At 32.6% G+C, this 26,583-nt stretch overlaps 1 protein-coding gene across 1 annotated transcript in view; it reads left to right on the top strand.

The window, feature by feature from the left end:
* Positions 1-26,583, top strand: part of LOC137650039 (plasma membrane calcium-transporting ATPase 2-like) — a 145,609-nt gene that overhangs the window by 100,599 nt on the left and 18,427 nt on the right. The window contains 3 exon segments of the mRNA XM_068383061.1: positions 4,022-4,233; positions 4,943-5,097; positions 8,638-8,773. Coding sequence (XP_068239162.1) covers positions 4,022-4,233; positions 4,943-5,097; positions 8,638-8,773 — 503 coding nt within the window.

The following is a 26,583-nucleotide window of genomic DNA, read 5'->3' as shown; positions in this document are numbered from 1 at the left end:
CTTGGTAGAAGTTTTAGGATAGTTAAAAAGATTAATTTAAATTAGCATTTTAAGATATACTGTTCAATAAATTCATATAAAGTATATAAGGTACTGATTTAATTTTGGCTAAGATTTATAATATCCCAAATGAAGAATAAGGCTGGTATTGGAAGTTCCTGTTTGTTGCATAAGCCTTTTACCATTCTAGATAGATCATTGATCATCTAGTCTCGATTTACGGTCAACATGGACTTGACAGATTATTTTAATGAATAACTTAACAATATTTTTGTAATCCTTTTAGCATGTGTCCTATTCAAAGAGATATATTATATATTTAGTTTGAAAGTTTTAACTTCAAATAGTGGTTATTTTACTTAACAGATGGTTTTAGTTCTCAGTTACCTAAAGTAGGCTAGGTCCAGATATTTGTTTTTAATTTTTGATAACTTCCATTAAAACAAAGTAAATCCCCGAACAAGTGGTGTTAAGGCTGACTGTACCAGTGTTTTCAGACATACAGTATGTCTTGATTAGACTACATCTAAAACCTAAGGATCAAAAGTTCCTAATCCCTGTTTTTGATAGGAAAGGTCCAGTTAATTTGGGCAGGATGTAGGCTGTTTGATAAAATGAGAGACCAGGTATTTGACTCAATGGTGGAATAGTCTGTGAGGTGCAGTTATTCCCAATGTCGGTCGTTTTATAGATGAAGAGGTAGTATAATTGATAAAGCAGTTCCTCAATGGTTACTGGAACTAAAACCCATCTGTTGCCGGATTTGTTGGTAAGCCTATGTGCTGTGGCTCTTTGGAATTGTTATAGGTGAGATTGTACCACATTTTCTCTTGTGTAGGTAATAAATAGTCTCAAGTGTGTAGGCCTTAAGGTACCTCTCAGGGGAGTGTGAGGTATGACCAAATTAGAATTTAGCAATCATAAAAAGAGTGCTATGCAGAAAGTCTAGTGCTTCCAGGTATTGCGTTACATTCGTCAGTTTATCTAGAAATTTGGAAATAGTGTACGTATTCATGTTTGCACCTTGACCAGGAAAGTCCCTACCATGTTGAAAGCATCTATTTTTGTCATGTTTGCAACTTCAGGCTATGACCCTACCATGTTAATAACATTGCTTTTTTGTCTGATTAGCAAAGTTAAACAATGTTTTGTTTGGTCATTACTCAGATGAATGGTCACCTGGGAACACTAGAAACTTTTGACAAACAATGAAAGGTATCTTGTTCTGGATTCACTAACATAAAAGATAAATCTCTGTTAGCTACAGGAAAATCTAGATCTTTTCACTTTCTCTGGTTTTACCCAGATCAAGCAGGGGTGAAATAAAGTTGTGGCTCTCTGTGGACCTCCTTGACTCCTAATAACTTTATTGGGAATACAAGGAAAAGATCTGTAGGGCTGGACTACCAGCGGTCAAAGTACCTGAAAAGGTTCACATACTAATCAATCTATTCAGACAACTCACTTTAAAGGTGGTTGATCTAAACATATACATTTTTTTTATCTAATCACCTGGGGACTTTCAAGGACATTTTCAAACCCAGAGTTTTCACAACTTTCTAGCTTGTCCATTAGAAAGAATTTGAGACAGTTCAATAAAGTACCAGTTTGGTGGTAGGTGGATATTGTCTTGAAGAATCCTAGCACTCTCATTGAGATTATTGGCCTCTAGATCCTATGGTGGCTGCTGGCGCTGTATTCTTTCAAATTTTTTTTAGCTCAATCAAGTTATAGATTTCCTTTTTGATATTTCAAATATCATAAGAAAACAATCTGGAGTCCTATATTACTAACTTTATTTTAAGACAATTTCCATTGAGTTGAAATTTTACTTACTATAAAGTTTACATTTTTTGTGAACTCATCTCTTTCCTTCACTGCCATTCTGTTTCCATCAAAGTGTGGAAGACAACAATATAAACATCAGGGGAGTTTGATGGAAATAACTAGAACTTTAATAACTTTTTTTTCATTATTTTTTCTTTAAGCACCTGGTGATCACATTCTTGTCCATCCTCCTCCCCACTGACATTGTGAGGTCAGGAAATAGAGAGTACTTTCAATTTCAAAACAAAAATGGGAAGCCATTAGCATTCTCTTTACCATTAACTGCTAGATTGTTACATATTTGGCTAGGGCATGTATTTTTTTAAAGGAAATGTTGATAAACCAAGCTCCTGGGGAAGAATTAGTAGGAAAATCGTCTGTATATAAAATGAAATTAAAATTCAGTTTCTTACTCTTGAGTGTTAGTGAATGTGCATTAGGTTACCTGCTGAAATGCGGCAACTTGGCATACCTAACCCCCCCCCACCCCCCCCACCCCTCTCTCTCTCTCTCTCTCTCTCTCTCTCTCTCTCTCTCTCACACAAGGGGACAGTTGATAGAGGCATTCAAAATTCTTTAAGAAATAACAAATGTAGATTACAACAATCTATTCACGCTTAGTGCAAATCAGTCCAGAGGTAACTGATGCAAACTGGAATTGAAAAGATACAACACCACTCAATGTGGCAATTTCTTTACATACAAAGTAGCAACTACTTGGAATAGACTTTCAGTGGATGTAGTAAACAGTAACACAGTAAACGAGTTCAAGAATGAGTTAGACAAGATCATAGAAATTCTCTAAATGCTTGAACTAAATCGCTCTACCAAAGAGCAAATGGAGTCTCTACAGATGGACTAAAAAGTTTTTGAGACATCCAAAATCCTGGTAACTCTTTGTAACACACACACACTCTCTCTCTCTCTCTCTCTCTCTCTCTCTCTCTCCCTTTGCATGTCATTATTATACAATAATGGCATATTGATATATTTAGCAATACTATAAACCCATTTTCGATTAGTTGTTTTTACAGTGAATTCTGGAATGCAATATATTAAGTTTTTTTTTTTTAATTCACTGCTTTTCTAAATGTCAAGGTTACCTGTAACACGATGATGACCATTGAAATTTACCTTCTCAAATCCTGGCAAATTTGAGTAATGATGAAAATCTAATAGGCACAGATTTTGCAAATATTTGCACAATGTTATTCACAGTGATGTGTTAGTGATAAACTAAGTTCATCAGAAATGTTAGATTTTATCAAAGTTAGAAGTAGCTGATGATTATGCTTTCTCCTAATTAGATTTTTTGTTAAATTTCCTCAACAACCAAGGAAGGAGTACATTTCCTCTTCACAGTATTTACTACCCATTGAAAAAAGCTATAAGGGACAAGGGTACATAAAGTACCCAATGCTTACAATGAATAAAACCATAAGAATTCAAAAATGAGAAATTGAATTGTGGTTTTAAGTTCTGTAATTGATTTAATTAAGGTTAAATTTAGTCAATGGAGTATACTCTGGAAATTGTAATGTTAGCCTGATTTATATTGGTATCACAACAAGCATTTATATTTGTTATTGAAGTAGCCAGGATTCTCAAGCTTCCTTTTTACTGTGAGAACTGTTAAAAACTAGTTGACTAACCAATTTATGTAATTAGTTTAGTTACTCAGTAGCATAAATCAGCTGTTAGGTCATATCTATCTTAACTGTTAAGTACCTTACATGACCAATGTTTTAGCCCGTTGCCTATTTTGTTTACTCAGATTTGTGGTATGAGGGATAAAGGGGACAATTGTGGTTGTTTGAAGATCAATTTTGATCTTTAAAGAAAATTTTCAGTCATTGAAAGATGGTTGTTTGAAGCTTTTGGAAATTTGAAAGTCTTTTGGAATGGTATCTAGCCAAATGCTTGAGTGTAATTTTTCTTGAAAAGCAAAGATAGTTTTCAGAAATAGAAGTACATAGCCTTTTTAAGAAAAGCAAGATTATAGAATATAGCAATACTCTTTGTCTACCTTGAGTTTTTAATTTAATATTTTTGATATCTTGTATTTTTTCCCTTTACAATAGCCAGTTTATTCAGTCCCATTTTTTAAGACTAATTAAAGTACTGTACATCCATGTATAATGTATGCCAATATGTATATTTAATTTGATCTTTCATTTTTTTTCTCTGCTAACAGGTGATTATTTGTTAGATATAGACTCTGGACGTTACGCTGACATCCGTGATCCACCCTCCCAGCACTTTACCATTATCTTCAATACTTTTGTCATGATGACTCTCTTCAACGAAATAAATGCACGGAAAATTCATGGGCAGCGCAATGTTTTCCAGGGATTCTTTACAAATCCCATTTTTTACAGTATCTGGCTTAGTACATTGGCAAGCCAGGTTAGTGGAAATTTACCTTCAATTGTCATTTTGATCTTTTTATTTTGTGAGGCTTTTTCATAAGTTTTTTTTTCACCAGTAAGAGTTTTTCAAGAGGGGTTTGACTACAGGTAAATCCTTTCCATGTTTATTTTATGTTATTCTCAACCGTAACTAGCTTTTTTCACTTTCTGTGTCAGGCATATTCTTTTGAGCTTCAGTAGCCTTTCTTTTTCAAATTACATGATTTTAATCTTTCATTATGCTTGTATTTAATCATTAAAATTACATTTGGAACTGAATTATATAAGTTTATAGCAGTCAACCACTTTGAAAGAGATGTAGAATAGTGTACAATTATGGGTAAAAGGTAAAATGAGTTATGATTAGTCTGAGTTGTTTTACTGAATTACCCCTCAAGGCTTTGGAACTAAACATGCCAGAAAATTAATTGTGTACCTGTAATACTAAGGCCAGTTGCAGTTGCAGTATTTCTCTAATTTTTCATCCTTCAACTGACTTTGATATTAAATGAGAATCATTAATGCTTCAGATATGTTGTAACATTTTATTTTTCAAGAATTCAGAATTAACTTTTACTTAGACTATCTGTCAACTTTCCTGTAAACTTTTGGAATTCTGATTGATTTGATAAAAGAAATAACATGGTATAAAATTCTAAATCTTGAAACAAATGTGTTTAAATATTATTTATTTTCTTTCCTTACAGATTGTGATAGTGCAGTTTGGTGGAATGGCTTTTTCTACAAGGGCCCTCACAGCAGAATTATGGTTATGGTGTGTTCTTTTTGGGAGTGGAGTCATGCTCTGGGGGCAGCTTGTTACGTCCATTCCAACCAAAAAATTACCCAAAAATGTATTCTCGTAAGTAATCCTTGCTCTTACTGTATTGGTTGGGAATTTATTTTAATATTCGACTAAAAGTATTTGAAAGGGATTTTTTAATCCAGTGTGTATAGTCTTATGAATAAGACAAAGGTCAGTTTTTGTTTATTCCAGAAAGTTAAAACTTCTTTATAAATTAAAGAACCCTCCTCTTTCAACACCACCCTCATTAAGAGTGAGAGCACAAGGCCTTTCACAGTCACTTGTAATTTGTGTAACTAATGAAAAAATAGAAGTGATGTCTTCTGCCATTCATTTAGTCAGTGAATTAGATCCTCATAACATTTGCAGTCAACTTCTTTATATCAATCACTTTTAGATGTAAACCATAATGCAAATAGGATATTATTTCTATGAACCCCCGATGTTCATATTGCTTCTTGACTAGAAGCTCAGTTTAATCAGCATTTACTCATAAAATTGTAAGAAATTTTGAAATTTTCCAATTATTTTACCCCTCAGTTAACACAAACAATTAGTAAGAAAGCAATATTCTTTCCATAAGTGGTAACTTACCTGGCAGTGTCTCTCTGTCTTGTACTTCAGTTTCTCAGGTATGTTGTTGTGTTCAGACATCTCCAGTTTGTTTGCTTATTACTGTACATTAAGTAATCTTTCTACAAGCTGTACTAGCAATTACTATGTGGAGTGTGCATTGAAATTGTTTCTGAGAGATCATGATCTCTGTTCTCTTGGTGTATTTTGTCGGGGGAAATATTGTGATTTAAATGACTGTTGTGAAGAGTGTGTTTCCCTCACGGTAAATACGTTTCAATGGTGTCGGTTCAGTTAGGATTACCTCACCTTATGTGAGACATGAGCTCTAGCATTGACAGCCCTCATTTAGCGATTAAGTTAACATTTCAAAGTTCATGAAGAGACATGCTGTTAGTTCAGGAGAAAAGCCAGGGAAGACTAGGCTAGTTGGTTATAATAGGGATAACAATGATATGCCTCCACCTTAAGACGAATCATGTAATCAATGATGAGCTTCATAAGTTCTCAGCTTTACTAGCCACTTTAGTTAAAATTCAGAAAAAATGGTAACTGGTCATACCTGCTTCAATGCCAAACCTAATCGAACTCAAAAAGTTTAGTATATTGTTAATAACGTTTCTATTGGTAAAAGTTTGAAAGTTTGCTGCGCAGTACAAATTTGAAAGTGTACAGACCTTCAAATTCTTTAATTACATCAGTCGCTCTATAAGACAACTAGATCCTAGCATCCCTCATCTTGTTAAAGCAAGCACTCCTAAACTACATGTACTTGTACATAGGTGGATGGCGTAGCATATTATATGATTCCCTCATCATGTTGGGTGAGCGACTAATAAACAAGAACTTTTACATTCAGGGTTTACAAGCTATTTTTTTCTGTTTTAGGGTAATAATCTCAGAAGTGTTTTTGAAATACTTTCCTTTGCAGTTAATTCTATTGTTTTCAAAAGGTTTAATTTAGCAGAGAAGACTAGGCTCTTTGGTTATAGAGGGAATGATGATGCTTCTACCTCACCAAGCTTTGCTTTTGCTATATCCTCCGTCATTATTTTTTATATTAGGAATTAGATGCCAATAACTCTTTTGTGGTAGTGCAGAAATTCCTTATATTCTCTGTTTCAAACCCATTACCTAATTATTTGAGTGGTAACGTGGTTTTAATGCTCTTTACAGTGAAGTCTAGTGATATACAGTATCTACTAGATCCAAACTGGGAGGAACGTAGAGAGGAGAGGTCCCTCCCCCTTTTTTTTTTCTTTTGTTTGATGTCGGCTACCCCTCAAAACTGGGGGAAGTGCCTTGGTATATGTATGTATGTACAAGATCCAAGTATTTCTCACAGAGCCATGCATTCTGTATTTTCTTTGCCCTTCAATATCGATGACATCGGTCTATCACATTTCTAGCCGATCTTTTAAGGCCTAGAATTTACTAGGTTTAAAGCCAAGATGGTAGCCTGGATCCTTATATCACTCCTCTTGAGAACGTAAGTGCATCCAAACCTCTGCCTATCCATTATGTGATGAGATATTAGTTTAGATATTTTATTACTCTTGTGAGATAAGCAATCTTGGTTTCTTATCCTGCCTAGTGCTTAGCATGGGTTGGCAGGTTTTTAATGAGTTTAGGATTTCTGGTTAGCAAATCAATGGCACGTATTGTTGGAAAGTCCAAGAAGGTTGCCATACAAAGTCAATTTGCTAAACTACCTTTCTCAAAGGTGATACATCCGAACACATCCATGATAATCTGACCACAGGCGAACTATCCACAGTATCCTCAGAAATAAAAGGTATTAGGCATTCTACAAATTTTTCATATAAAAAACAGGGATATGTTTATTTTGATTGGTGCAAAGCTATGAGTCCAATGACTAGGTTTAGTTTGGATATTATTAAATTTTTAAGATTCCTTTTGTATGGTAAGAAATTTTCAATTTCAGCCATTAAGGAATATAATTCCATACTTAATTCTCTGCTCAAATGTCTGGGATTAGATCTATTTGTATATAGTATTATAGCAATTGAAGGTTAAGAAAATGATCAAATTTTATGGGTAAATGTTGATTAAATATAGCTTCTGGAGAAGAATCAGTATGAATGTCAGGTGGTTATAAAATTAAGAAATTTTGTTATTAAATTTCTGTTGTTATTGACATACAGTAGTATTAAAGTGCACTAGCAAATTCTGAAAATAACTTAATCTCAAACTCTTAGTGAATATAGACCAGTGTTTACTGACAATATGTTTAATGAGATTCATTAGAATTGATCCCTGGAAGATTTTTTCAAAATTTTCATTTTAACCCATCGTTAAACCATGGTTTGGAAGAAGTTCAGTACAGTACAAGATTCAAAACGTGGGCAGCCCCATAAGTGTTGAAAATTTAAAATCAGTAATGTAATTAAACTATTTAATCCTAGTATATAAAACACTGTGTGTATTCATGGTTTTTTTTGGTGTGTAACACTGCAGGTATGCTGCATCCATCCCTCGCTGACAACATTTATTCTTAGCATTACAGTGTTCCTTTAGAATTCAAAGGTGCAACATTCATTGACCTGTTTATTTGTGTAATTTTGGGTATTGTGTGTTTTTCTTTGTCTTGTTGGTTTGATTAGTACAAAAATTGATTAGTACAAAAATTATGATTTACTGACCTTGACCACTTTCTAAATAGTATTCATAGTGATAAAAGAACAAAGATAGGACAGTGGCAGGATAGAAGAATGCATGAAAGCAATGGTATTCACCATTCTTTAACATCAAATATATGACAACGTTCATAGTTGTATACTGTAGCAGTTAATATAGTATAGTGCATGGAAAGAAAAGTGTAATTTTTATACAATGGCTTGAAAATATATGTACAGTATATTATTACATTGTTGGCGAATCAACAAGAAAGTGCACTGATTATGAAAAAGATAGATAACATTGACCAACAAGAGTAGATATCACTAAATGGTTTTCATGTACTGTACATCAATATTAAATTTTATTTCATCTTGCTTTTTCTAGATGGGGTTCTGGTGAACCAGCTTCAGATCCTATTGGTGACTTCAGCAATGAAGACAAGTTGGATTCAGACGGAAAGGACAGCAAGCGTACGGGTCAGATCTTGTGGATCCGTGGCTTGACGCGACTACAGACTCAGGTATGTTCTATACTTATTAAGAGATTGATTGGTCTTCTGTGTACACTTATCTCAGGAGAAAATTCTTGAATATAGAGACTGTGTCTTGAGTTGGCTTGATTATTTTGACCTTTAATTAACACTGCTATGTTCACTTTAGTGTGGGAATACTGCCTGCTTCTTCACCTATATACCATTTTCATAGAAATTTCCAATCATTAGTACACACATAGACACACTTGTGTATATATACACTATATATACTAGAATATTTTAGAAACCAATGCCCAATAATACATAAAAGATTGATATAAAAGTTAGATAAAAAATTTGATTTGGGAATTGGTCACTGAAATACAAGATATTAGTTTATATAGTTATAATTGCAAAGTATAAATTGGTTTTAGGAAATTGCACAATACAGTGAGTATTTGCTAATTGACATACAGCTCTAATCTTAGATTTGTGAATCTTCCAATATTCTATGCTGTCTTCTTGTCCCTACACAGTGGTGAATGTAGAGAGACTTTTAACCCATAGATGACAGATGTGTCCACAAGCATACTTTTTAGTCTCTGTACCTGAGATGGGTGTATTTGTAGAGTTCAATTGCGAGAGCTGATCTCTTGGTTTAAATCTACCTTTTTATTTAGAAACTCCCAAGGCTGTGTTGATCCGTTATTATAGAACTATTCTACCTTTTTAGTAGAAATCTCTCTAGTACCCAGATAGGATAGATTTCAGCATTGTCGTGTGTACGTTAGATTGTTATCAGATATCGGGTATAACCTTTCCCTATCAGTTTTATAGTAATGACTTCAGATCTGTTGTTCGACTTTTTTTTCTTCTTTTTTTTATCTTAGACTAGATCGTTGACAGATTTGATTGTATATCCTCTATTTTTGGTATTGAAATGTTGTAATTCTGGAGTATTGGTATAATTTTGTTATTCAAGTATTGTATATATCTATCCGCATTTCAGTATCTAGATTGGAAAGCTAAATCCTCACCTTGATGAATTCTTGGTATGTAAATAGCATAGGTTCACATTACATTCTTGACTTGATTATAATGTATTATCAATTATTATGTATCATTTTGTGCATATTTTCAGCATTTAAAAAATAATTAAGATTCTAAAATGTCTCTATACTCAATATATATTTTGTTTTTGGATTTCTTATAGAATGGAAGTTAGGTAAACAATGTCATTAGTATAGCGCCTGTGCTATTACAGTATAACTAAAGGTAAACCAGTTTTATGAATATAGCACTTGTGGTCTAATAGAGGTTTCCTCAAATTAGTAGAAACTGGAAAGGTTTTTTCCTTGGAAATTTATAGGCAGACAGGCTGTGCCATAATTTAAGCACAGAATTCATCATCCATAGGTGTAGTTTGATAGGCAGGTCATGGGAAAGGTAAGGAATGGAGGCTTTAATTTCTTAAGGATGTAGAATCACAAGCACAGAGAGATTATATTTCAAAATTGATTAAGTATTTATATAAGTTGTGAAGTTATGGCTTTTGTTTTCAATAGGACATGGTCCATGCAAAAAAAAAAATCAGAGGATTAGTTTGTAACTGCAAGAGGTTGTTATTTGCTTCAAGGTGAATGTCTCTCTTGATTATTTTGCCACAAGTAGGGGCAAAGAATGACAGTTCAACACAATGGCAAGAACGTTGAAGGCAGCATTTTAACCTTGGTGACATTACCGTGTTAACTAGATAATGTAGGTAATTAAATGAAGATAATTTCACTCTAAACTCCATAGAGGAGATTCTCTTTTAGTTGATTTTAGATTGATTCTTCTCCTAGACATTAATTTAAAAATTTGAAATTTTTGGTGCCTTTAATTTTTTTTAAATAAATCACTTTGTCCTTATATTTTTCTGGAATACAGTATCACAGTATTTTATTGTATTTTGATCGTAGGAGAATACTGAAGATACTTCAAGATCACCAGATATTACCAAAACTGTAGTCTTAGATTTTCCATTTAAGAAAGTTTGCCAGACCGTAATCTTGAAATTGGTCTTCATTAGTTTTTTTTATATCATTATTAGATTTCCATCCTGTTGGAGGAGTTGATTTTCCAAAATGTAAATATTTTTTTCGATGATGTTCAAAGAACAATTATCTGAATACTGTAGTGATTGTTTAGGTGTTGTCTCAGAATAGGTAGAAATGTGGGACACTTCACTTACAATACAATAATAAAATGAGAATATCTGAAAAATATTAGCAGTGCCTATGATTATATAATTTCATGAATAGTAAATCCCTGAAGTCTAGGATAGCAACAACATACAACTCGTAGACTTGGACCTGACTTTTGTCTTACTGGCAACTGTGTGTCAAACTGCTCCCTACTGTAGGTGCCAAGAATTTTTTTTTACCAATTTTAAAGTATTGGTGTAAGGTTACAGTTTCCCTTTCTGTGGTGAATGACTTAACATCTGAATAATACAGTATAAGCGTGCTCTCTCTCTCTCTCTCTCTCTCTCTCTCTCTCTCTCTCTCTCTCTCTCTCTCTCTCTCTCTCTCTCTCTCTCTCTCTCTCTCTCAAAATAGGCAATGTCCCCTATATGCACTGATAAACTTTCAGTCAATAATCATAAAACCTTTTCTTCAGTGATGCCAAACTGAAACACTTGCATAACGGATGGAAAAAGTTCTAATTAGAGGTATGGTTACACAAGTTTCCAGATACAGCATGGGATTTGTTGGAGCTGAACATGTTTTTGAGCTCCTTGGCTACACAACCTTTTGAATCTCAGACTTACTGGCTGCCAGATGACTTTTTTATGGTAACTTGGAAGTTAGTACCCGGGCTTAAGATGATATTATTTTAAATAGTTTAATCTTTGATTTTTGTCAAGTGACATTTGATCCTAGTGTTTTTTGTTCCTCTTTCTCCCAACTTATTGGAGCTTGAGAAACTTTACTTGTGAAGTGGAAATTGCATTTTATTGTTTTCCAAGTCACTTGTTGAGTAGACCACTTGTTTATGTATTATATGAGGCATAAGAAGAATAAAAAGGATGTGCTATGCAAAATTGGTGAAAATGTCAGCCTTGGCAAAAGAATGGATCAGGTATTTTAAAGGGATTTGGTCTTGTATAGGAAGGACAATTATATATTAGTAAAAGGACTGGATAATTCAGATGGGCCAAAAGGAAGGGATAGATGAATACCTAGGAAAGGTTGGGTAGTTTAGGTTTACCAGCAAGTCATATACATTGGGAAGGAAGGGTCAATATTTACATGAAATACTAGAGAGCATGTAACTTTAGATTGAATGGTGCTGTTTATGTAGAGGGTTTTGATATTCTGCTTTTAGAATTTCTGGGTTGTTATGAAAAGCAACTAATGTTATTGAAGTTTTACTGCACTTGTATGGAAATAGCAGCATAATGTTGATGGGAAAATTAGTATATATAGATAATCCATTTATTTAGTGAATAATTCAATTGATTTCACTTTACTTTTTGGAAATTAAGATTACAATTTCAAAACTGTTCTAGTCGATGAGACATGTAGGTAATTATGAAATTTCAAGTTTGGAAGATTTTAAGTGAGACCTGGAACAAACTCAAAGTAGTAAGGGACTTGGTTTGACTGGAACAAGTACTTTGCTTTTGATAAAATTACCCTGTTATCACAAACTATCCAAATATAATTGAAAGTTTTTGGTGTTTTGTCATTTTTTATAGTTGATCAGTCGCATAAATCAGTTTTTGCTATTTCAATATCAAAGGAAACATTTAGTAGAATAAGGTAGCCTGGGTACTGTGGTGATTTGTCTTTTTTTGACATGAGGAATCTTTTCATTTGTCATAATGAATTTTTTCACCACAGTTATATTGCCAGATTATTAAAACCCCATCTCTAATAAAGTTATGTTAGGCTGCCACACAGAAATAAGTTGAATATAAGGATTTTTCTCCTTTTTTATTTCTTACATACCAGAGTACAGTAGTCATGGTAATGAACAGCCAGATATTTTCGTGTATTGTTTTTCTTTTTCGTCCTCTATCAGTAGTCATCATTGGTGATCTATCACTTTAGTCAGAAATTAGATATGTACAACAATTCCAAATATTTATTATGTAGCAACAGTCTCACTTTTAGGTAATTTTTACCTAATTTTAACTAATGTTAATTTTATAGAATCACTCCATATATGCTCTATTTGAAGCCCATTGTGAGATTTTATTTTATAATCTTGTAGTTTTATTAACATCTTTTATTAGGGGAATATTAACACTTAATTTTCTGGATTCTCTAGTGATTATGCAGTGGTTTTATGTAAGCATTATTTCCTTTGGCTAACACTGGATCAGATTCCTGATTTTTTTTTATATGCTTTTGGGTCCGTGGTAGTTTTTGATAATTTTTTGGCAATACGTGAGATTGATGCATAATTTTTCTTTCAAAATTATTTAAAGTAATATCTTAGGCTTAGATCAAGGTATGGTTCCAAGATTGTCAGTATTTGTTTTTGTTGATGGTCTTTCATGGTTCTGAAGTAGGCAAAATAATGGATAAGCTGTACAGGCAATATGTTTGCCTTTCTGCCATTGCTCTTATTTTGTGTAACACACTATTTTAGGATAAATATATATTTGGCTTATAATCTAGGAGTTAAGAAGGTGACGTTTTTATAGGGTTTTGTGATTTCTTTTAGATATATTCGAAGAAAGAAATTCTAACGTTTCTTTTGAAGTTATATCGTATCATAGCAGTGTTATTTAAAAGAAATCTGAAGGATTTTTGGGAATTAAATATTGTATAATTTAGGGTTGATTAGTTCCATCATTAGTATTTATAAGACTACTTGATGTATTTTTAGAATATCACTTACATTCTAAATTGTTTCATAAAGCGCTAATTTCTATCATGAAGTTGTTTCTGAATTTGACATCTTCATATTCATCATACCAAGAGTTTCATTGTCTTTGAAATCCATTTACAGTATTTAGCTTTTGCTTATTTGTACATTTTCCCATTTGTCTACAGGAATGTTTTCTCGTAGTGAATCTAGTTAACCTACTCACAAAATATCAGTGTATTTTAGTGTAAGTGATAATTACTTTGATACCTAAATCCAGTTTGTTCTCCTCTATAGTGGCCTAGTATTTTACTGAAATTCTTCATCATGCAAATGACCTTATATTGAATGAAGAATGGGATGAGGCATGTTGAAGTAAGACTTCCTTAGAGAGTAGAAGTTTGACCCATTTGCAGAAACCACTTTATCTAGGTAATGTGACTTCCATAAATTTTTAAGTTTGTCATGTAAGGGATTTCAGCGCACACCAAACCAAGTGGCTGAACTCCTCCAAAATCACCTTTGGAGGTAAGAAATTGTATAAATTAACATCTGTAAGTTCATGGTATAGATGATCAAGCATCCTACAGAAGCATTAGATTTAAGTGAAGAGTCAACAGACTGACATAATCATAATGTCTAAACTCTTTCTTGTTCTTTTTATATGACTGGCCAGATTTTCTGTGATAACACTACTCTCTTTTCATATTAATTACTTGCCGACTTTTTTTTTTTCTTTTTTTTTTTTTTACAAAGGGTGTGTTGAGCAGACTGACATTAGTGCTTCTCTTCCTTGGTCCTATTTTTTTGGAATTTGATGTTTGTTTCATACAATTTGATCCCTCGCACGGTTATTGTTCGTAAATGAATTGAAAGACATTCAGCATAATGCCTCTTGAAGTATTGTTTTCTTCAAAAAAGGTTTCATGTATGACAGTTTGGTATATGTGGCTCCAAGCTTTCTTGTTGTTCCTTTTAAAAGATATATTATTCGTGTAATGAAGACTTAAAGTCTTTGAAAATCTCTTAATCGCAGAGGAAAATAAATTGGCACCATTTTGGGGAATTTTTTTGTAGTTTTCATTGATTTCTTTAGTTTTAATGATGATTTAGACCATTTTAGGTAAGTATCTCATAAGATCCCTCTGGAGTCTTTTCTGTATGGAGCTTCAACTAACTTGCATATCTTAAGTTAGTACATGCTACTCAACTTTTAGAGTATCATCAACACTATCCCACTGAGTTGCCAGTCTCACGGTGCCCTTTTCAAGATGTCTCTCCTCCATTGAGGGTTATTTGGCAGTTTTACAGATGTTGAAGCTACACTTCTACTTGAGGTGTCAATCTACTTTTTTAAAATTTATTTTCCATGTTTACACGTAAATCCTTTTTTTTTATTTGATTTTGTTCATTTGATTAATTCAGATGTATCTCCTGTTCCTTATTAATGGGGTATTTACTTATTTTTATGGAAACTAGCTCGGCAAAGGTGTGGCCTTTTAAGTTTCTTCCATAAAGTTATGTACTATAGATATGAAAATAATGAGAGAAATAAGTTACTTTTATATCAGCTTATGAGTTTTCTTGAAATATTTGCCTCTTTTCTTGCTCTTCAGATGCTTATTTTTCCCACTAGATTTCAACTCGCTTCTTTTCTTCTCTCCCACGTAACATGAAACACTCTCAACTGCTTTTAGCTTTTTTTGTGGGTAATGAGTTTGTCAGCTTTTATTCTAACAAATGTGTTTTTTGTGTGCCATACATACATCAGTTATTCTGATTTACCTTGACTGTTTTACCCTAAGGTTACTTATTTGATTGCACCCTTACATATGCGGAGTTTTTTTTATGGTATTACTGGATAACTAAATGAAATATTTAAGAAGAATTTATGAAATTTAGTGTATAATATTAATCCTCCCCTGTTTAGGCTGTTCTTTTTGGAAATTTTAATTTTTCTACTTAAACGTGGTAACCTTTTTTCTTTGAGTTGATATCTTAGCATAATTTTTTTAGCCTCCCTGTCAAAAGCAATATATGAAAGTAATTAGGAACACTAGTAGTACCGTGGTAAACATGTTTAATCCATTTCAGGAGGAAGCGTGTAACCCGAAAGCTTTTAAAACAAAACAGTTTTCTTGTAAGAAGTAAAGGGAATTTGCTTGATGCGTTCCACACGTCCATAAATACGTGTATTGACTAATTTTTAATATTATTTTATATTATTTAAAGAGCAAATTATAACCCCTGACATCAGAAATTATCGCAAATTAATAATTCAACATAAAATAGAAAGTATTGACAAATTTACCTGCTCTGCACTTCACCTTTGAGGTGAGTTGTGGCTGGTGTATGGGAGACGAGAGAAGAGGGGGAGGGTGTTACTGCTTTGAGAGAGAATCTTCCTTCATGGAAACTTCGGGTAAAATATCAGGAGTTTTCTCGCTTGAATAGCGTTCATTACCTTTAATGAATCACTTAATTTACGCTTTATGAACACTTGGTAATTTTTTCACACGGTTACATTCAGTTTTGACAAGGATACATTCATCCTATCTAGAGATGGCTGCATTTCCATTTATTTTAAAATGACATGAAAAAGGGGGTAAAAGTCACATAAATAAAGCGTGAACTGCCTGTGTGGTTTATGGGCACCACTTAACTAATTTCGTGCTAGTTTCATTAGCACAGTACTTGTCCAAAAAAATGCACATACATGGGGAAATTTTTGTTAGCAGACAGATACGATGCTTGTACTGTATACCGAATTAAAATTTCATGCTTGTGTTCCAAGTTACAAGTAAACTGAGGTATTACTGTAATTGTTGTATTTTTTGGAAGATAGAAATGTTCAATGCTGATTCTAAGTTCCAGGTATTCCAGATTGTTATTGTTGGTGGTTACAGAAATCATTACATAAGACACATTCACTAAAAGATATGTAATCATTTTCTTAATAGTAATCTGTAATAGTATAAGTGCAGAATGGAAAAAATCATCTTTGACTTGAAACATTTCCTGAGTATGCCTAAAATAGAAAATAATGCTAAAGTACTCTTTGCAGTGGGTGAATGCAGTAGCATTGCACTAGCCTCCACATGACATAAACAAATGTTAGTTTTATTTTCTCAAATCCCATTGTGATTCAAGAAAAATGTTTTCATCTTGGCATTTTCTCTGAAGTTGTAACAGCGATGGGAGAAAAAGGTTTGGTGTCATTACAAAATAAGTTCACTCAAAAAAATAATTTTTTGAAAATTCACTTTTGACAAACATGAAAGTATTCTATATGAAAGCTTGAAGGTAATGAAATAAATACTAATTTTCAAGCTATTAACTCTTGCATAGAATATACCCCCTAACTAAATATTTTCTTGAAAATATCTACTTGGTAATTATCATCCCGTTCAGTCAGCAAGTCATGCAACCGATTGTTGAATGATTCAGAAAGTGAGAGGTGGAACAACTGCCACTCGAGTAGTGGAATTTAAAAAGTAATCAAACTAGCTGACTAAAGTTTGATATTTCCATATATTTGGGTTTTAAATGCTATGCCTGTTCTAGAATAAGGCTGAAGAAATGGTAATGTTTTAAAGACAATAGACTTTTAAGACCAGTGGTCATTAGGTTTGAAGTGATTGAAAGATGGAAGAAAATTGTCATTATTTAAACAGAAAGCATGTTTCAACTCCAACCAGCTGGTTACATGGAAAGATATTCCATAAGTACCTGTCACCAAGATTGATAGTAAGACAAAAAGCTTTGTATCCTGAATTATTTTTGGCTCCAGATATATAATTATCTGTTGTTTATTTGTAATACAGTAGTAATTTAATATGAAAATGTAAAATGAAATAAAATGTAATATACAACTTTTGGCATTGATGCCAGCTGTTATTATGACTTTTTATTATAAAAGAATAAGCGAGTCAAAATAATTATTAGAAATGATAATTTATTCACTACCTCCACTCATATACTAACAGCTTATAGTGTCATAGTGCAACTACCTACTAATTGCAGTACTGTATGTCTAATCCCTCCGTGCCACAGTTTTTGCATCATCTTAATTTAGCGACCAGTAATACATGTTCCGAGTTCATTCAAACAACCAGTCCCCAAATCAAATTTGATTTAGCCGTTGAGAATAAAAGTTGTATTGTTGAATTTTAGAGTGAAATGGGTTATTACTCTTAGTAAATTTACAAATATCTCATTGACACTGACAATATTTTTTTATAGCGTAAACATTTGCATTTATACTGTGCAGTTACCCACATTTTATACATATTCTTTGATAATAAAAAGGTGATGAATAATTTGTAGTCCTAGGTACTATTTTGGGAAGGCAGTATTTTAGCTCGTAATTGCTCTCGCGATCATAAATATCCATATTTTTATTAAAATGGAAAAGAAAATTTAATGACCTTCAAAACAGTTTAGATAGATTTTCAGTACTATAATTAATTTGAAATTTTGTTACACTGATTATCATAATTTTGCATGGTAAGATACAGTGATACTCTAAAACTGAAATTGGAACTGAAATTGGTACCACTGAATTTCTTTGTCATACAAATGGTACTGAGCTAACTTGGTTACGTTTCCGATGAAGATTAATAGGGAAAGTGAATGTAAGCCTTGGGAACTGCATTTACTACAATTTACCCCATATTTAAGCATTATCAAATAATATATTTTATAGTTTTTATTGTTTTCTCTATATCTATAAACATACTTCTAAGAAATTTTGGTTGTAAGTAAATATGGATGTAAGTTGAGAAAGGTCATAAGCTAGGCACAGTATTCAACTCCTAATAAGTACGTGTATATTGAATACCTTTGGCCACTAGTCAAATGTAATATTTCATGGCTCTTGGAGTGGCGTACTATAACTAGTTTGATTTTTAGCAAAAAACATTTTTCATATTCAGTGTAGATTGTTGGCAAATGATTGCAGTTTATCTGTGGATGTGTGTTGTTCAAATAATTCTAACCATTAAGCTGTTTTTCTTTGCATTATAACCCAAAGGTAAGAAATCACACATTACTTTACTTGTTGCCTTTTTTGTTTGTGTGATGGCGTTCTCGTGTTGTTCGTCTCGATTCATTTATTACGTCTTTGTTTTTGTATAAAGTAGTAATATATCGCAGTACTGTACATATTTATATATAAAAGTGCATTAAAATCCAGCTTAATAAATGGACTCCCTTTATGTGGGTGGAGAGGGGTATGAAAGTTTTTTTATTATAGAAATAAAGTTGGTAAATTAGTGGTTTTAATCCATTTTCTTTCTTGAAATAACTATTAGATTTTACTTGGGATATTTTATATTGTCCATCGCAAGTAACCTTAAATTACAATGTGTCACAATGAAAGGCTTTTATCATTTCTGATTTCAGATGAAATTTTGCCTCATAAATGATTGACTGCAAATAGAACATGTATACAATGTAATTTGTTGTAAGACCAAAGTTACTTGATAGCGTAGTAAATCTTTAAATCACAAAAATATTACTTTGAGGTAATAATGAACTGCGAATTCCAGAAAATTCTAAAATTGATTGATTAAATATGAAGAATACTGCTATTTAAAGTCAGTTGCAAGCAAAGAACAAATTCAAGTGTATCCAGTACATTATACAAAATACAGTATGCAATACAGTATGTATATCAATACTGCAGTTTTATCTTTTTCAAAAGGTATCTTTTATAAGAGGGAGAGGTGATGTTTACTTAGGTCTGATAATCATTAGGCTATATCATCTACAAATTCCTTTTTTTTTTCTTTGCTTTTGACTGTAGGGAATGTAGTGATGATAAAATAACTTTTGTTGTTAAATGTCAGCAGTAAAATCCTAGTTTTGATAAAAAAGCAACTATGACTGAGAAAGAAGGGTTCAAGTTTTTATATTTATTAATCTCTGTTCTACAAAATAGTATAGTAAAGTATTTGAAAGATGTAATGATAGGCAGAAGAACATTTCTAATTTTGACGAGAAAAAATCCTTAACTTTATCCTTTAAAACTGTATATTATTGAATAAAAAGAAGTAAATGTCATAACTTGATCAAAGGCACCAAAAGTTTATAAATGTATCAGTATTGTCACTGTCTCATTAGCTGTTAACCAAATATGTGTATGATCACTCAAGGTACAATTAATGCCTTCATTATTGTAATGTGCGTGCTCCAAACCAAAGCATTTGCAGAAATAAGAAAAAAAAATTAATTCCAGAATATCGTAAGTTCTTAGACCATTCAATTATCCCATTGAGGTTTAGAGCAGTCATAGGATTACATGTTCACATGATTTTGTAGTTAAAAGTATCTTTCATCAGAGAATTAGCTTATTGTCGTCTTTATATTCAGTACCTTATGTCTTCATCTGTATTCGTGATTAGTATTGTTTGTAATTACTTTTTACCACTCCTAACTGTCCTTGATAATGTATGATCATTTTTATGATCTTTTGAAGTACAGGCAGGTTTATTGTATGATAGTTAATTAGTATAAGTACTATAATGTATCAATGCCACTCAGTTCACAGTCATTGACAAACGCACACCACACTTAAATAACCTCATGCACGATGATGATGGCAACAAAAAAAAATTAAGATAATTGTAATAAATACAAATAATGCAGCTGTTTATTCATGTGATCCAAATTTGTATTTTAATTTCCTTCAAGGAGCTTATCACATTTCCCAAAAATATTTCCTGTCTTCATTTACGTTTGGTTTACCATCATTGCAGGTAAAACTCAGTGTAGAGAAATTTTGACAATTTTATAATTGATAAAAATTTGTTACAAGTAAATACTGTTAAGATAGGAGGAAATTTGCAACTATTCCTTGCATTTTCTCTTGAGGACTAAAGCTTGTGCACGGTGTTTACTAAATGGTTTTGATAACATTGATTTTGCTACAACTAACTTTTATTACATGCCACATTTGAAGAGGACATTTAATAGCTATCTTATGCTGTATCAGTCCATCTGGTACTGTGGAAATTGAGAGGGCATATTCAAAATCTGTAGGTTAATCACTATTGTGATGTTGCTCCATGTTAAGTTTGACCTGCATTTTTGTGTCGTCAAGATGTAGTTGTGTGCTTTACATTAAGTTAACCTTGATTTGGGCTTAATGATAATGGAAGAAATTTACTGAAATAGTTGGTACAGGAAATGTTTTTTATTGGGGAAATGGATTTAAAACAGCTTGATATGTATCAGCACTAGTTTCAAGTTTGCTAGTGAAAACTTTGTCTATGTAAGTGTCATTGTGTTAAATAGTTGTCGTGTAATTTGTATGGTGTGGGTTTGACGTCATTGTGATAGTAAATCACTTAGGATAACATTTCCTTTGCACCAGCCACTGTTATATATCCTAATATAGAAACTTTAAAGATGCAGCACCTTTTTCAGATTGACTAATATTATAAATGATTTCTTTCTTCAGAGCATCTTCTAATGCAACTCAAGATATTATTTATTGCACCTAAATAAAATTTTTGATTAACAAAAGTCAAAGGTACAGTCACTGTCGTATTTTTATTTTGGTCTCTGGATTCCTATTAGGGACTATGAATAAAATGTCATGGTTTACCATTGTGTGGTGATAATTTTCCAAAATGCTCTTCCATATCGTAAAATCATATTTTAGTACCATTTTTTTATGGGTTTCTATCACTAGTGTTTTTACCTATGACTATTCCCAAAATGCTCTTCCATATCGTAAAATCATATTTTAGTACCATTTTTTTATGGGTTTCTATCACTAGTGTTTTCACCTATGACTATTCCCAATTGCCTTTTGTGGGGATGATTATTTGTATGAACCTCCCTGTTGTTCACATCTCTTCTTCTCTGGAAGCTCTGTTTTATTGATATTTGCTCCCTAAAAGTAAAAAAAATTCCCTTTTCTTTCTTTTCAATAGATTTATGCCTCTACTAAAATAAAAAGACAATCTAGTGGTTAATGGCAGGAAGCAAAGCTCGCCCCCACCACAGAAGTTTGTCTCTCCTGTCTGTTACATCATTCTTACATCCGTGTACTCCAAATTGTCAAGTTTTTAGTTTATTTAAAAATATCTTTCTCAGGAATTGTTAGTAACTACTGGAAAGATTGCTCAAGGGAATTGTTTCTGGGCAGTCATGTTTTTTGTCTCGCGTGGGAGATACTTCTCATGTGAAATCTCAAAGCCAGCGAATCTTCACTCAAAGGGGTAATTCAGATTTTACGTGCCCTATTTCTAATCCTAAACTGAATTTAAGTCAGGCCAAGAGGTAATAGTGTTCCATTCAGTGAGGGATCTGATGAAGCACAGCATGTTATAGATTCAAGATCTTCTCATAGAGTGGTAATTGTTTATATACTGTAGACCCTTCTGCAGCGAAGCCTTAGCCTTACTGCAATCCTTGCTGCTCTTTTAGACGAGTAGATTACGGGGCCGGAGACCGGGTTAATAGCCTGGAACCTAATATCCCGCACTCGCTGAAGTAAGTCTTTTACATATTTCATATCTGGATAGCATAGCATATCATATGAATCCTATGAAAAAAAAATTTCTGATAAAATTTTAGCTAAAATTGATCAGTTGCATCATGTTTTGGATGGTAGTATGTATCATTTGCTTTCAAATTTGGACACTAGTTCATTGCAGGTTAACTAAAGTGACGTATGTAGGCCCTACTACTTTTACTGCTGAAGCGAGTCCTTTGAAAAACGAATCCACAACAGCTATTGGTCAAAACTTTAAACAAATGGGAAAACTAGTTGCTAATCTCATGTTTCATCTAAAGGCAGGGTTTGTAAGCTGGTTTACTAAAGAAATGCTATTAGTTCGTGAAAAAGCAGGAAGGATTTTCGAAATGCTCTCCTTTGCAAATTCTATAGTACAAGTTGTTATTAGTTTTATAGAAGAGATATTTGCAGGGCAACAGGATTTTAATTTAATTTGCGGTTATCTGACTTTATTAGCTGAAACTGTGTCAGACGGTTTCCGAGGATGTATCAGCCTTTGTGTTTTTTCAGATTAAGAGAAGAAAATCAAGTATGTGCCTCAATGGTAAGACAGTCTCTGAGGTACAGAAACCTTTGATTTCTTCCCCTATTTTTCATCCTCTTTTGGATGTAGGTAGGTTAGTTAAAGTAATTGCTCAATTAGGTATCAGGGTTCAAAGTGATAGTTTGAGATGTTTTCTAGGATGCCCAAGTTTCTACCTTTAATGCAATAGATTCAATGTTCCTAGAATTGTCGTAAAAGATTTACTTTCGTAACTGTTGAATGTCAGGATTCTGCTCTAATAGATGTTTTGGGAAATATTGCCTATCGGATTTGAAGATCTTATCGGAGAATGTTATGATGGTCGTTTCCTGCAAATCCTAGTAAGAGGAAGACAACCAATTTTATCATGTTTTGGAAAACCTTTGTCCCAGTACGTGGGTGCTAGCTGTAGTCAAAGGAGGTTACTGGATCCCTTTAACCTCCAGATCTCCCTTGTCCAAGGAACCAGATCCATATCTCGGTTATCTAACAAGTACAGCAAAGGCTCAGGTTCTGAAACTGGAAATTGTGATCCTTCTGGAGAAAGATGTGATAGAAGAGGTCCTAAAAGCAGCTCTGAAGTTTTATAGCAGGTTATTCCTAGTCCCCAAAGCTTCAAGTGGTTGGAGACCAGTATTCGATGTCTTGATCCTCAGCAAGTTTACAATTTTCACAAAGTTTTTGAAAGAAATGGTTTCACCCCTGACAGTTCTGGGGCAATAAAGAAAAGATCAGGTGTTGTCAATAGACCTCTCTGGTGCATATTTTCACAATCCTATTAATATCAATTCAAGAAAATTCCTCCTTTAAAGGTTTAATAATTAAATGTTATGTTTAGTTCTCAGGATTTCACCTTGTGTGTTCACCAGGATGATGGTCTGTATTTTGAAATGATTAAGAATTCTGGAGCTAAAAGTTTTTTAATACCTGGACGGTTAGCTACTTTTGAGAAATTCGTTGGAAAGGATTCAGCCTCAGCAAGTGTGGATGCCTAAGTTACTGGACTGGTTGGAGATCTAGGTAAATTTTAAGTCTTTTCTGGTTCATGGTCAGAAGAATCTATGTTAAGGAATGATTATAGCAACAGTTCTTGTTCTTCCATTGGATAAAAGGGTTCAATCCCTTTATTGCTGAGAAAGTTTAAAATGCTTTATTCTTTATTCAAGCATGTGCGATTAGATCTATACATTTCAGGTAATTTAGGTTATGAATTTAGGCTTTATAGTATTGAAAGACCAATAGTTAGGTCTATCTTTTGAATAAGTACTTGGTTTTATGGTATTTTGGAGGTTTGAGTTTTGAACTGTAGGAGAAGCTTTCACTTAAGATCTCACAGCTAAATCAGTGTCCTTATTGGTACTGGCTTGAACTGAATGCTTAAGTGAACTCAAAGCACTATCTTTTAGGGGTAAGCTTTGGGTTGCAGAAGATATCTCTTTTGCCTACTTTTAGAGCTAAAAAGGATTTAAAACTAAAAGTTACAAAAATTTTTTCCACATCCCCTCTGAAAAAGAATGAGGGCATTGCATCAAAAGTAGATTCCTTTTTCTGGCAAGAGCCATCCATTATTATTTGGACAAAACTAGGGATGTTAGAGGTAATGTCCCTAATTGTTATATAATTTTCTTTTAAATTTACAAAAAGTCTGATTTTAGTTATTAGGTGTTGAGGTTATATAGATAATAGGCCATTAGGAAGTAACATATTTGGAATTTTAATTTTCAAAATTTATTTCACGAAAGTTAAGAATTTTAAATATTTTGTATTTTTGAACTATAAATGACTTATTTTACCTTCACTGGTGAACCACCTCCATCAAAGTATGGAAATTAGCAATATGAACCTCAGGAGAGTTTCATAGAAATAAACAGAATTCAGCATTATGAACATCACGGGAGGTTCATAGAAATAAACAGAATTTTGATAATAAGATTTATTTCTACATTTGTCTGATGTTCATATACATGCCCACTCTCCTTCTCACTGATTTTTTGGTGTCAAGAGGAAATGAAATAGTTTTGACTTCAAGACTTGTAAAGACAAAGGTTCTATGGCATGCACAGTCCTTACTTTTTGTCATAAACTACTAAATTGTCTCATGACTTTACTAGAAACATAAGTCTATTGAAAGGAAAGGAAACAGAAAATTTTGTCTTAGGGGGAACTTTCGATAAAACTGGGCTTCTTGAGAAGAAGCAATATGAATGTCAGGTGGGTATGAACAATAGATTTTACAATTAAAATTCCATTTTGATTTCTTTTCAGGTAGGATTATTTTTTTAAATATCCATTTGTGGTAGTTTAACTTTTACAACTTTTTGTTAATCTTCTTTCTTTTTAACTTTTACAGCTTTTGTTAATTTTTTTCTTTCTTTCTATAAACTACATTCACTTGCAGGTTCTTAGTACTTCTGATTTCATTTGACATCTATATATGTTTTGTTTGAAGATGTTTATGATTTTTTAGTGTCTAGGCTCTCTTATGTTGATGTGAAAAAGTAAGTTCTACAAGTTATAAATAATGTCTAAATACATAGCTGCATATAGTGTGATAATGAAAGTAACATATTACATTGATAATTGTTAGCCTGTATTTATAGTCAAAGCTTAGTTATGAGACTAATAGAAATGTTGGATTTCAGTTTTATAGCATAATTTCATTAATTTTATTGAAATTTTCTCAGCTAGCCTACCAATTATTTATAAAAAGGGGATATACATAACTTCTTACTGAAGGCTTCTTTCCTTTTTTCATTGTTTCCTTTTTCACAAACCAAACATTATACTAAATAGTAATTGATTTAAGGTTCAAGAGTTCATAGTTTTGTAATGAGGCAGTTTGGATGATTATCACCACTTTGTAGATAAAAGTGAAATAAAAAAGGCTAAAGTCTCCATGAAACATCAGGTATGCGTATTCAGTGGCTTCACGTGTGTACTAAAAAGAAGAGAATCCTACTATAGGCTCAGTTATGCATGTGTTCATGCGTGCTTTTTCCATACCTCATTTTCATTAGTTTTTATTTTATTTTTACTTCACTGTGCATATGGTAATGTTATGTAGCTAGAACAAATGTAAAGTATATTAAAACATTTAAAATTATAAAAAACACCTACTAGTAGCCTTGTTTAGAGCTTTTATCCCAAGAAAAATCACTTGCCAAAATGCAGTTATGACCAAAATTTTACGGTTTTTATTTTTTTAATTAGAGCTCAAGTCCCATTGACACTTTATAGTAAAATTGGATTTATGGGACTTGAGCTTCATTATTCTCGTTAAAATACCAGTAAGTTTAAAGAAACAATTTCGGAATATCTACAAATACAGTGTATCTTTACTATTGATAGGAGTTGGTTGGTTTTATCTATTGAGAGTTGGAAGGACTATATTTGTGTATGGAATGATGTACATGTCTCCAAGCCCTGGACAATACATCATCATAGTAAAATAAAATGAATTGTTTAATTATTTTGGGGGGAGGAGCATTGATTGGAATACAGTTATATTGTTGATATGTTAAATTTGGAAAAGTTAATGATATTGCTATACTAGCCATTGTTTGTGTGATTTATGGATGTCTTGGTACAATAAAACTAAAGGAAACATGGCATTAGTATGAAATTGTACTATGATGTTAGAGATTATTATTTTTTAACCCAATGATACAGTGTTTTAACTTGAAAAATTCTCAAGATTATACTAACATAAGTCTCTTTGCAGCAAATCTGGCCATAACCAGAAATATTTTTGTCTCCTTTCCATTTCTGAAGAATATAATGTAACATTCAATTATGTGATAAATATGCTCATGGAAGTTTACATCTACAAATGAAACATTCACATTTTGTTTTGTTCCTTTATTTTTATTTTTTCAGATTTTTTCCCATTTGGGTTTGGTTTTGAATTTTTTGTTCTGTAGCATTTTTGTTTGCTTGGAAAATAATTTT

This window comes from Palaemon carinicauda, chromosome 11, assembly GCF_036898095.1.
Source record: "Palaemon carinicauda isolate YSFRI2023 chromosome 11, ASM3689809v2, whole genome shotgun sequence".
Lineage (NCBI taxonomy): Eukaryota > Metazoa > Arthropoda > Malacostraca > Decapoda > Palaemonidae > Palaemon > Palaemon carinicauda.
The sequence above is the reverse complement of the archived record's forward strand: the minus strand, read 5'-3'. Positions and strand labels throughout refer to the sequence as shown.